This window comes from Erithacus rubecula (assembly GCF_903797595.1).
Source record: "Erithacus rubecula genome assembly, chromosome: 9".
Lineage (NCBI taxonomy): Eukaryota > Metazoa > Chordata > Aves > Passeriformes > Muscicapidae > Erithacus > Erithacus rubecula.
The window spans coordinates 26,208,289-26,221,916 of NC_136660.1; the positions used below are offsets into that span (position 1 = coordinate 26,208,289).

The following is a 13,628-nucleotide window of genomic DNA, read 5'->3' on the forward strand; positions in this document are numbered from 1 at the left end:
ACACTGGCCTTAAAACACCCTCAGAATCCCCAGAATGTAGCAAACAAACCAGCATATACATTTCATCTGTCCCATCCCCTGGAATCAACTTGCCAGCTCAGAGAGGCCAAAAGTGTTAATTTCCAATTTGGTGCCCCTTTCCACTGAGGAAAGTAAATGTCCAGCTAAGAGGTTTGTCCACTTCTTCAAGAACACCAAGCCCTCTTGGGAAAGCTCACATAAGCACAGGGTAAACTCTCATAAACACTTTTGAAAATATGTTTGCATTAGTCATCAAAACTAAACCCACTTTCATAGCTTTTCTTCCTTTACAGTATTTTCAAAAACCCAGTCCTATGTATCTTTTCCACACCTTCTCCTAGCAAAGTTTTAGCAAGACTATAACCACAAAGCAATCAGTAAATCTCACTACAAACTCAAGTGTTTAAGGTAAGTTATGAAGACAGTCTCTTCTTTTTAAATTAACCCTGTCATCTACTCTCTCAATCCTACAAGCAGAAATCACCTGAGAAAATGTTATTTGGAATATTAAACATCACAGAAAAATGCATGTGACACAGAAATAGCTTACACCCCATTCCCTATAGTGGATATTCATCACTATTCCTCTCCTCACCTCCCTCATTCACCAGGCCAGCAGTGGACAAGCCATCACCTACATAAGCCAAACACCTGGACCCCCAAACAGCAGAGCTGATGTGATGGAGCAGAATTAACAGCTGCATGAAAAATTAAATTCTGGCAATTCCTAAGCTCAGAGCAGTAAGTACTGTGCAAAACCCCTGTCCTGAGGTCTGCTGGTGCAATGCCTGGCTGCTGCTCCAGTGAGTGTCCCAAACTGACATGTGAGTGACAAAGCTCATGGTGGTTTCCAGGCGGGAATGCTGCCAACATCTCACCCGTTGTCATCACCCGAGCTACTGATCCTGGCTGTTACACCTCCCTACCACATTTCAGTAAACTAATACATGTGTTAAAAACAGCTAGGAAAGATGAGACAGAACTTTTACACTGCAAAAGGCCAAAGCCCTTGAGTGCACTGTAATTAAGATGGGTGCACATGCACGAGCCATGGGCACAGAGTGGCACGGAATGATTACACAAATATTCAGACCAGCTATTCGTGCTGTCAGAGAAGATGACTGGTGACTCTGTTTTAACTGCTTTTTTCCTTTATCCCCCTTTTCTTTGGAGTTTGAGAGCCTTGCTAATTTTTCTAGAAAGTGAAGATTAAGGATATGCTTCTTTCTGTATTTTTTGGTAACTATGAACGTATCAGAACAGCATACAGCTATTGCAGGGATCTGGCAAGGTAGGAAGGCTTCTACACTCATTTTACAGCTTAGACATAAAGTAGCTTAATTAGAAACATCTGTTTTCTGATCATGTAGCAATGAGAGAAGACAAAAACGACCAGTCAAGAGACATTTAAAGGCTGTCAATACAGTTACAGCATACTGGCAGTCAGAGAACCACTCTTGCTTTCTAAGGCCAGGAAACCGTGACTGTGTAGCCCCATGAGACCTCAGAACTTCATTAAAATTGTCCATTTTCACACTATAAAGACACCATATTTCTCACTATTCTGAGCTAGATGTGTTTATTTCAGAATAATTCAATTAATCCATATTTTTTCTCCTTATATTTCCAATTCAAATAACCATTCAAAACCATTCAAGCATTAGATTTTCAAAACTAATTTTAACAAGTTAAATAGTATTTCTGTTATTTTTCTGTGTTCCAAACTACAAGTTCAACTCTTAAAAAACCCATAATTGATTCAAATTTAATAAAGAACAGCCTCTAACATTAGCTTTCTCCCTCTCGAGCACACACAATGCTGCTTTTCTTTCACTAAGACACTTTGGCTCATTTCTTTCAGGCTGCTGGCCTCTCTTTGTTTGCTCTGACTCTACAACAAACACTGCAGGACTTGCTTATGCTAATGATTACTGTAAAAAAAAACCTAGCAAGCATTATTATCTTTCCAAAGAACAGAACATTTTTGCAACATTTCAGTATCCTCATCCCAGAACACAAGATATAACACAATAGCACAAAGACACATCTTCATTTTTTAGGTTTTTTTCATTTACACCAAACTGTTCAGAAGCTGCACTCTGCCACTAAGGCAGAGAAGAGATAGATTCATAAGACATATTCAGGTTTAATTGCCATAAGTAGTAATAGTCAACACCTAAATTGTGAGCCAGACCTGCTCAGTAAATTAAAGTGCAGCCTGAAGTCATTCTACATAAGGGAATAAATCAGGTCCCCTCAATATTATGCTACAGATGCTGCCATTTGCACAAAAGGAGAAAGAATTTATTTTGTAAAAAAATTCTTGGCTTTTTGTGAAACAGGTTTGACCCCTACACTCCTTGTCTATAACCCCAAAGGACTTTGCGCAGTTCCCAAATACACACAGCCAGATTTAACAAGCACATAACTGAAGTCACCATCAAATTTCTGCATTTTAGGACCACAATATATATATCAACTCAGTCCAGACCACAATAGATTGCTCTGTCATAAAATCAGAGCATGCTTCTGAACTTTAAAAGCAAAAGTTAATGCTACATTACCTTGTATGTGTTTCATTGATGTATATGACATTACGAAGACCCAAAGAAGGAATACTAGAATTGAAGAAGTTATCCTGTAAAACAAAAAAAAAAAAAAAAAGATTGATGGACTACTTTATTACATAAAAATAGTTTTGTCTGTTACATTCATCATAACATTTAAGACAATGCAATGTTTTTCATTTCTATTATAAGCAAAGCCAAAACCAGAGAAATGTTGAACCTGCCTATACAGTACACAAACTTCTAAAGTGAAAATGGAATTCAAATCACTATTCCCAAGTCCAATACTTTCAAAGCATTCTCTAGGCTTTACTTTGTGGTTGTACTGGTTACACTCTTCAAGCCACAACATTTCATCAGATCCTGTTGTAATATAAACCAGGAATTGTCTGTATATAATACAGAACTCATCTTTGAGACAGAACTTCATTAAGCCACACTGGGCAGTAGTGTAACCACGAGTATTTGACTGTAGCATCCAGTTTGCCAGCAGAACAAGCATCATGTAACAACAGCCCAAGGGTCAGGATATCAACAGCCCAAGGGTCAGGATATCCATCCATGGCTAGGTGGCAAATCTCCACATTCCTGCTTTGCCTGAACAATAAACTCAGTTCAGCCTTGTAGAGCCTTGTTACAGACTCCACATGCCAAGCTATTAAGTAGGATGAGTTTAGGAGCACTTCCACAACAAATATTCCTTAGCAGGAAGATCTAAATTCTATCATTCCACAGTCCAAGTGAATACCTTGACCAAGAGGCTGATTTATTTCTACCCAAATGATACATAATTATGAAACTGGTACCTTGCCAGCAGTGAACTGCAGCTGAAACTACTGGAACTGCACATGTCAAAGAAAACCAAAAAAAGGACAGCAAAGGAGAAAGATGGTTACCAGCAACAGCAGAGCTGCAAAACAGCCTCACCATCAATTCTGCAATGGGGGTTAGGTAGGAGTCATTTGTTTGTATTTTGTTTAGGACATACCATTTGCCACAAAATTAAAATATATGACTGTCCTACGTTATTTGCAAATCAGGTAGAAATTATGTGCTACAGTGAGAGCAAAGAGTCTTCTGCTCCCTGCTTATGTACAACTGTGCTGTACAATCAACTAATTGTTGTAAAGTCTTAAGAGGAAACTTCAGTGTTAAGTAAATTTCTTTGACTATATACTGCTGAATTTTTGTGGATCTTCTAAGCTGATGACATGTTCTGGCAAAGAGAAGCAGGACAGCACAAAGAAAACAGGAGGGAGAAGCAAGACTACCCACACTCAGCACTGGCAAGTTGTTAGTTTGCTCAGCACACTTAAAGAAATTTGCTTCATTAATTCCTTTTCTTTAAGAAAAATAATGAAAAAGGCAGCTCCAAAAAAACCATTTGGAATCTAATGAGAGGATTTTCTTTGTTACTGTCTGTGCAAGGATGGTATTTTTTTTCCTTACAGAAGTCAACAAATGGGTTAGTAAGTCATGCCCCTTTCCTAAGTGGGATCTCAAAATAGTTAATTAGTCTCTTATTAAAAGGACAAAATACAGAACAAGATTTTTATTTCTAAAGTGTAATTCCCATTTTGAGAGTAACAGCTAAATTACTAGCAAGCTAATTACTAAATGCATAAAGCCCTAAGCCGAGGATTCACAAACACCTTAAGCCAAAACACTTCACTTGTCTGTTTGAAGTAGTCTTAGTTTATCTAATTGCTTGTCTTGTTGCCCATATCACACACAGCCTTCATAGTACATTTGGATTTCTATGCCACGTTTGTATGTCACTGCTGCAATTTTCTGTTCTGGCAGAGGAACAGAGTGAAATAACAACTTCTCTTTGGTCAAAGAGAGAAGCAAATTTTCCCTCTAGCCCTGCCCATGAAGGTGTAACTGAGTGCAATCTAAAGCCTGGGGTGTACACATAGCCAAATTACATGATGAACTGGTTGCAAACTGTACTGTGCCATTTATCAGCATTTTGCATCTTGAGCTTACAGAAAGCCTGCCCAATGCTGTTCAATAAAGTTTACATTTTAAATCAGCTTGTGCAACCTCTCTAGAGCCACCGTCTTGACACTGCTCCCAGCAGACAAATATCCCCATCATCAAACTGGCAGTCCTGGTTTCCAGGCTGGGCAGAGAGGCAAGGAATCAGCCAGGTGTAGAAAATTAACTCGTTCTCTCAAGTACAGGACTGAGCAAGTTGGAAAGGAAGCACACTGCTTAACTTCCAAACTGTATTTATTCTGTGGACAGAGAATTAAAGTGTCCTAAAAGCAAACTTTCACACTTTTATATGCTCCAAATTCCCATTATTAGTCTAACACACAAGAAAACTTTGCTATCCCATTTCCTAGTAATAATTCTGAGGAGCTAGAGAGTTTTGTGCAAGGAATAAGTCCGCACTGAGAGGTGGAAAACTAAGCATCAAAGCAGGTGTGTGCCATCGTGGAATTCCACGACAAACTAAACATAAGCACAAACAACAGTGAAAAACCACAGCATGGTTTTTATGGAGTAAAAACACTGTGACCTTAATTCTGAAAGTAAGGAAACTACTGCAACTTCACTATGCTGCAACTATGCATTATTGTCAAACATAATCCACTCGGTAATCTTCTTACCCGGCTCTGGGGAGTGCATACATAGCAACATCGTCCCACAAACGGCCTTTTCCTGCTCAGCAGAGCCTCCTTCCATCTCAACGTGGCAGATCGGAACAGAGTGGGACGAGAGTTGCACTCTCCCTGCAGAACAAAAGACCACTGTGGAAATATGCAGAAATATGTGCTCTACTCTGTATGAGAAAGCTTTGAGGAAGAGGAGTTGCCAGACACACACAAAAAATTACCCCTCAATTATATAAAGCACAGTTTTTTCCAACGCTTTGCTAGAATTTAAAAATATAAAAGCAAAATCTCAGTGTTGTACTTATGTATGGACTGCTGCATGGGCTGATACACAAAATTTTAAAAATGATAACTGTAATTAAAGAAACTGCCAGCTGAGAAAACTGAAAGAAATTAACAGTACACTGCATTTTCAACCATGTCAAGGTGCTTGCAATATAAGCAATGTATTTTAAGGTTCAACTGAATAGCACCCTGTAAAACTGCAAGAAGACTCAGTGTATCCAAAATATTAACTCCATGGACTCTGTAGGCACTTGCAGCAGTTTCTTGCAGAGTGATATGAAAAAGGAACCCCTGTGCCTTCTCCAAAGTTACACTGTCTATCTAAAAATTACAGAACAAAAAAATCCAGAGTGACTGCATTCATAGAACTCATTCTCTGTGTTAGGACATAATGCAAAAATTGTAGTTAAGTATATTTTCAAAGACCTTGATTTTTTCCATTAAAGTCTACTGAATTATTGCTTGCCTGAGAATGAGAACTGGGTTGCCATTTTTAAACCACATATTTTATTGAGAGGAAAGTTACTTCCACTATTAAAAGAGAAGTTACGGCATCAAACCAAACCCAAAATGTTGTTTAAAATAGAACATTTAAGTGGCAGAGCAGCAGGGTAGAACCAAGATTGGAAGACACAAATACAGACCATCACATACTCAGCCCAGTGAGAAACTCCCAGAAAATCAAAAGCAATGCTGAATATGCTTAAAAACTGAATTGTGCATGTATCACATTTGGCAAGCAGCATGAACTGGCAGATATTCCAAGGCTTACTCTTCCATCTGAAATAAGTATCAAGATGCTAAGCCTGCCATAATCCCTTCTCTATCAGCTAATGCTAACTCCAAAACAAACCAACTTTGTAACAACGCCATCTTCCTTCTGCCTGCCTCTAACCCTTGATGCACAACTCCAGCATTTTCTTACAAAACCTCCTTTTTATCTCTTCTGACTTGCCTGCCCTTATTCCACTTTCTCACAGACCCCTTGGTCTGTGAGCTTGCTATTCCATGGAACTTAGATCTAGCTAGATAGAAATCCCAGCCGTCAAGACATCTGCCCTTTCCCTCAACTCTGACCATGTTTCCAATTCTTCCTCTGTATCAAGTTCAAACTCCTCCTCTCTAGATCCATGTTTAATTCCTCTTGACCTATGCTGTTAAACCAGCTGCCATCACCCCAGTCCCCATGTGGCTCTTTTGGCTCCACCCAGACCACTCTGCTCACTGCCTTCTTTGTCCCCTCCAAATCCCAAGACTCACTCAATGGAGGACACAGACTTTTAATAGGCTCCTTATTTATATGCACCAGTTTTTTTTCTGTCTCCTGGACTGCATGGAAAGCTCCATGGAAAGTTCAATGCCTATATGACTGTGCAACTTCAGCATCAAGCTCCTTCCACCTGCACACTTTAAATTACATCACCCAGAAGAGCAACGAGCTTCCTATACAACTTTCTGTTTGACTTTGGCTACTCCAGAATGGGATTCTGTACATTTACTTATTTACATATAAAATGATTAGCAACAACACACTAGAAGACTGTAAGACTATCAACAGAGTTTGACAGGACTTTTCTAGCAACATTACTATTTGGCACAGAATTGAGCTGTTGGTTCCTCCTTACAAGTTAAATTAAAACCAAACTATACCATGCATGAGAAACAATATTCCTTATCTTCATAACAATAAAAAGTCCACCTTCAACTTGAAGAAATAATAAGATAAATACAGCAAATAACATTCCCAATTTTTAATTTTTACTTACCCACTCTTCACTGGAATGCTTACATCTACTGATGCTGCAGTCTGCTGAGGTGGACAAATAGGAAACATCTATTGTTCCAAGGGACAAAGCAGTTTCATCCATGACACAGAAGTTGAACTGAAGATCACACACTGCATAATAATAACATGTGCATATATGTATAGATACAAGTATGTATTCTTTCAATCTGCATATTCATGTATTTATATGCATGCACAGAAACACACACCTAATTTCAGAGATGGGCATCTAGCAATAAATGAGCAAACTGGTATTTTTTCACCCTTCAGTAAAAATTCAGCTCCAAAGGTGCTTCCTTGCAGCTAGAAATCAGCATGATTTTAATATGCTAAAACCCCGTGCACATTTGACTTCCATAAACACAGCTTCCTGCATGCTTCTCTCCCTGCTCTTCTTTCCATAACAGGTCACTAGAGTGCCTTTGTAATTTTCCACTGTTCTTTACTGGATGGTTTAAAGCCTGCAGCCATAAGGATACGCATGTCAGACACTTTCATAAGTTTACTATTCTCTTGCACTGTGACCTTGCTCTTTCATAATTTGCTTCTCAAGGACACCTATGACCCATAAAAACTGTCATTAATGTTCTCACCTAATCCTATCTCACAGTATATTTTATGTGTCTGGTCTAGCTGTAGTCAAACCAGTTTGCGAATTCCTCAGGAAGAAGAAGTGCTCTGTAAAAAATGCACACCTCTAAACGTGAACACGGCACTGACAAGTGACATTTCAGTCTGGTGGGATTAAAGAGCAGCAAAGATATCTAAACTTCAATTATTATTTTGAAACTGAGGTTTTGTAGATCATATAATGAACACAGTAAATAATTCTCCCTTGGCCAAAGAAAAAAGGAAAGGCGCACACACCAAAACAACTTTGTGCTGTACAGTGTGTTTGCAAAAGACTGCAAATTAAACTGCTTTGCTGTTGAGAGCCACTGAAATAGGAATGCCAGCATTTTCACCAAGAGAAACTGTAAAGAGGCAATACCTCCTCTTCCATGTGTCACTGTAAGCAAACTTCTATCATGGCCCAGCTGGGGCCATCAGGAATGAGACCGTTCCCATCTAGCAATGCTAAGATAACATCTGCAACAGCAAAACCTAAAACTTTAGTCCAATGTTTTTGCCTTTCTCAGTGCCTTCCCCAAGTTGCCACAAGCTCATCCCGTGATACCTGCACGCAGAGAGCTCCCACTACAAACTGGAGTCTGAGCCAGTATAACCATGCAGACCATGCACGTCCTCGCACAGCCTAAGTACCGAAGCCATCCCTTTATCTTTGCTGCCTCTTACATACAATCCGCCTATTATTTAAATTAGTCCTCAGACAAATTACTATCTAACCCTCCCAATAACTACCAAAAAAAAAATGCCTTGAAACATCAAACGCTGGAACCGAAATGCGTCCTCCTCGTGCTCAAGGTGACCTTGGCTGCACCGGTATACACCAAAGATGAACTTTAAAAAATACGCAATTAAGAGCCCGTTGGAGCAGCAGCAGCCGCATACCTACCTGCGAGCCAACCCGCCCCCCGAGCGCCCGCTCCGCTGCGGCGCTGGCGCTGTTCACCTGCCGGCCACCGCCATCCCCAGCAGCGCTCCGGGCTCACACGGCTCACCGGGGCTCCCTCGGCAGCTCCGGGCTCCTGCCCCGCCGCTCACCACACCTGCTATAAATAAAATCGCGCCGCTGAGAGCGGTGGGGGGTGCGCAGCGCCCCGGGCACCGCCGCTGCCAAGGGGCCGCCCCGCGCCACCCCGGCCGCCGCGAGGGGCGGGCGCCGGCCGCGGGCAGGCACCGGCACCGGCCCCCGGAGCTCCGCGGGGGCGGCCGAGGCTCCCCTCGCTCACCTGGCCCCGCGCCCGCCGCCCGGCCCGCGCTGCCCCTCAGCCGGCCCGCGCCCCCGGCACCGCCGCTGCCCCGCGCCGCGCCGCCCCTCCCGCCACGCGGCAGCCGCTGCGCTGCCCCGCCCCGCCGCCGGGGGCAGCACCGCCCCGCCGGCCGCCCCGCTTTGTTCTGTTCCGCCCCGCCCGCACCGCCGGCCTCGCTCCGCGCTCAGCGCGGGCTCCGCTGCTGCCCCGGCCCTCCCGCCGGGGCCGCCGCCGCGGCGCGCCTGACGCGACTTCCTGAGCGCCCGGCCCTGCTCGGCTCGGGGCCCCTCCGCTGCCCTCACACCGCCGCGGTGTCCATGCCCGGCCCAGCCTTGCTCGGCTCCGGGCCCCTCCGCTGCCCTCACAGCCCTCACTCCGCCGCGGGGTCCATGCCCACCCTAGCCCTGCTCGGCTCCGAGCCCCTCGCTGTCCTCACTCGCCGGGGGCCCGCGCCCAGCGCTGCCCGGAGCCACCGCATGGTTCAGCACCGCTCCCACCGCCCCAGCCCAGACAGACAGCAGCGACTCACGGCTGGTAACTCTCAAATTAGAGCTGCCCAGCGGAAAAGGCTGGAAAAGTGATGTGAAATGGTGTTAAAATAGGTTTGCAGCGACTCGGAGTTGCCGCTGAGAACAATTGCAGAAATTTCGGGACAGGTATCGATCTGCCTGCCCGGCCTTGCAGCGGTACCAGTTTGCCTTTTACTGAGCGCAAAAGTAAATGTTGATTGAGATTGCTGCATGTAACCAAACAAGGACGAGAGTGTTTTTTGGCTTGGGCATTCTTGGGCTATTTAAAGACAGTTTCTCTGCGGCTTGAGTTACAACCCAGCAGGAAGGCTCGTGCCTACATTTCTTTTTTGAATGTCCGAATCACAGCAGTGCAATACAGTATTAAAGTGACAAAACAAAAGATACTGCTTATACTAATGCAAATACTCTGCTCAGAGATCTAAACAGCACGAGGAGTTAGTTTTCCCCTTAAGGTCTTCCTTCTAGATGTTGTTTTGAAATTACTGTAAATGAGAATTGTAAAGTAAGAATTACAATTGCCTTTCACACATAAAACAAAAAGGCGTGCGATGTGATAGACAGAAAGCTAACTGCTGCATGCATAGGGGAGCTGCCCTAGTTCCCACAGCTGAGTGCCTCCAGGGAATACCACTGGAGTATTAGTGCTGGTAGTTTACAAAGAGCAGTCTGCAGTCTGTGGGCTAGAAGGGATTCCGAGTACGAATTTTCCCCTTTTAGCAAGGAAAAATATTTTGTTGCAATGTGGATGTTGGAATGAAAGACACCTAATTTTCAAATTTCAAAATAAGCTAGGAGCTAGTAAAATTTACAACTTTTATAAAGTTTGTGTTTCTGTGCAATAGGCAGTGCAGTATTTTGTATATCAAATAGTTTTCTAAAACATCACTTTTTATATAAAGAAAGGACAATCTGTAATTGTATTTCTTAGAGCACATTTACATACTGAAGTTTTTACCCAGTTTTCTCATAATCTAGGCTAGGAATTTCAAATGTGTCAGTTCTGGTGAAGGAGAGCTGGTGGAAGTAGTGCCAAACACCCACTTTCTAGTTCTGGTCTCACCAAGGAACATACCCAGAATCTCTGGCCACTTCTAAAATACAAGCCCTTAGCTGTCCAGCTTTATAACAACGCTTTTAATTTGACATCAACTTTGTCTTGGAGTGATTTATTGAAGGTCAGTTGGGAAAGGGGGCAGATTCTGCTTTCTCTGCTGCAGCTAAGAGCAGATTTGTAGGGGCTTCTCTGATCAGAGCCGAGGCAGGAGTCTGTGTGTCACATCTGTGCTCCCTTTGCTTGCTCAGTGCACATCTCATTGCCTTAGTGGAGGCCAGAGAAGGAAACACCTGTCTTTGCTCTGGTGACCAGCAGCAGGGCCAAATCCCACACTCAGAGTTGTGTGGTGTTTGACCCAGGGGTGTTGAAAGGCTCGAAAGGAGAAGCTCAGAACTCCACTCAGAAAAGTGAAATCCAGTATTACATCCTGTGTTTTTGTAACTCTCTTTGTATAAGGAGCAGATCACAGAAGCAAAGTCCCAATAAAATGCTGCAGCCCACATCCTGGTCATTGCTTCCAGTGTGAGTCTATGTGCAAGGAGGGGAGTCAGAGCTTGAATCATCTCAGAAATCACAATGGAGATGATTCAAGAGCTGGATTACATGAAAACTGAATATAGCAGAGATGGCAATGAATGCTTATATGTAAAGTCTAAGAAAATACAGGAAATATAATGCCATTAGAATGTTTACAAATATCAAATAATTTGTTTCACTGCACTTGTGTTGTTATTTGAGAACTTTCTAGTAGGTTCTTATAAAAGACCCTCAATACTGCTTACACACAACTTAACCTTTTCTAAGTGTGGAATCACATTGATTTTTTCCCTCCTTCCACTCATGAAAATAGGGAATCAAAGACAGCACTTGCATTCAGTGTGCTATGGTGTAACTCAGCCACTGAGTGTAAAGCCAGCTTGTCTGGCTTTGCTTCCCTCTATAAAAGATGAACTGTAATACAATTAAAACCTAACATGGAACTTTTGGCATGTCTTTTCATTGAATGCTTTTACACTAGTATATTTTTATTGGTTGCAAAAGAGTTATTTCTGTGATATAAGTAACACAAAAATCAGAAGAAAAGCTTTTATGGCTTTATAATTTTGTGCAGTCTCTGGAGTCTTGATTTTAGTATAATTTATAAGAAAACTGCTTAGGCTATTCTTTAGACTGTTTTGAAAAGGAAACAGATACAGTGAAAAAGTAAACAGATACAGTGTTTTACTTAAACTGTGATTCTGTGTAATAATGAAAGAATGTTTCTTGTATGAATGTGGAGCAGTTTTCCCATTTTTCTAACTTTAAAAAATTCTTGGCCTATTGTAAAATAAATATAAAGATAATTTTGTCACTCGTTTGAAAAAGATCCTGAATTAGTCTAATGTGAATTGCAGCTTAGCAAGATCTTTTTACACTTGTATAAATCCTCAGGCTTAGTAGTAAAATCTCATTTCAGTATTGAAAGCTTGATGGTGATGTTATGTTGCCATGGAATCAAGCAAATGGGAAAAATTTTGGAATGCCCTGAAGGAACAGACTTTCAGAGCTGCATGTGCTCCAAAAAGCCCAAATACTGCTGGGTTTCCAGAAAAGGGAGATTCTATCCTGCTTCCATTGAAGCCAATGGGAGGCTTGCCACTGATCTCAGTAGGAGCAGGAGCATGCCTGAGTTTTGCAATCCGTCTTTTTAAAGTCCTTAAACTGAAGTGTTTGCCGTGCCAATGAGTGCAGGGAGGTGATTTGCATATATTGGCAAATGAGCAGAGCCCTGGCTTTGTGTGAATAAGCTGCTGACCACATTCGTGCATAGCAGCCTGCAGAGGAGAAAGAGCTGGCAGGACTCTTTTTTTCTAAAATAATGATTAGTCCTTCCTATGTTTAAATTCCTCATGAAGCTTCCAGTGGAGTTCAACAAAGTACCTGTTTGCTGGACAATTCTGTGCAGAGGAGGAGGGAACAGGGACAAGGGGACTTCTTTTTACATCGGCTCTACCCTGGGTCTGCTCTCTGAGCTCATTTCCAGCGATTCCCATGATGTCACTTTTAGTAATGGAGACATGTTTACAAAAGAGTACACAGCATCCTCTTTAAAAAGAAACTTTCAACTTGGGGAGCATTACAAAAGTTAGGAAACCAAAAACTGTGTGAGGAGGGAGTAAAGATCCAGACAAAGGTTCTTTGTTTGCAGTGACCGAACTTGACCTCACATGACTATGAACAATAATGAATATGCAGTTTGGCAGTGGCAGAACTCAGTGTCAGCACTATTGCCTTTGGTATACAATATATTAAGAGCATCTGAGAGTGGCAAGTGGCCACGAAATGGGCTGATAAGATTGTATGTAAAAATGGTTTGGGTATACTTTATATCTCCTTTCAAGACAAATGATTTTTTCTTTTCTATTTCATCTCCCTTATCTTGAGAACAAATACAAAATTCATTCAGAGTGCTGTGGCTCTCTCCTATGTAATATATTATGTTTCTGTAGTTTTGAAAAGATAAGGGCATTTTTTCCCAAGCTGCTCCTAGCTTTTCCCTTGAACTCGTTACTCACATTAGTACAAAAAACAAAAAAAACAAAAAAAACCCAAAAAAAAACCAAAAAAAAAAGCTTTTTTGTTCTAACAGAAAGATCCAGTATAACTAACTGGGTTAAAACCAGTAAAACTAACTTTTATACTTCCAAACTTATCACCATTTTTCTGTCAAGAAATTGCACACATACTTGTGTTTTGTCCAAGTCAGAATCCTAATTATCCAAAGGGATTTGCCACCATTTTAAATTTAGCAATGCAGAATGGCAGAATTTGGAACAAGATTTTCCCATGCTCGTGCCTTGAGCAATTAATTATCTGCTATAACAATGCAGGCTTCCCCCTGCTG

At 42.0% G+C, this 13,628-nt stretch overlaps 1 protein-coding gene across 4 annotated transcripts in view; it reads right to left on the reverse strand.

Annotated features, from left to right (window-relative positions):
* The window catches only part of GPAM (glycerol-3-phosphate acyltransferase, mitochondrial), a 29,879-nt gene extending 20,028 nt beyond the window's left edge, over positions 1 to 9,851 (reverse strand). The window contains exons 1-5 of one of the 4 annotated variants that reach the window (XM_079313229.1): positions 9,687 to 9,851; positions 8,800 to 8,953; positions 7,264 to 7,394; positions 5,207 to 5,329; positions 2,586 to 2,659 (exon numbers count right to left, since the gene is read on the reverse strand). In XM_079313229.1, coding sequence (XP_079169355.1) covers positions 2,586 to 2,659; positions 5,207 to 5,329; positions 7,264 to 7,365 — 299 coding nt within the window. In that variant the 5' untranslated portion in view covers positions 7,366 to 7,394; positions 8,800 to 8,953; positions 9,687 to 9,851. Of the gene's footprint in view, positions 1 to 2,585; positions 2,660 to 5,206; positions 5,330 to 7,263; positions 7,395 to 8,799; positions 8,957 to 9,136; positions 9,158 to 9,686 lie in introns of those variants that run through there. The other 3 variants (XM_079313228.1, XM_079313231.1, XM_079313230.1) reach the window with 3 other exon arrangements.
* Between the last annotated feature and the right edge of the window lie 3,777 nt (positions 9,852 to 13,628).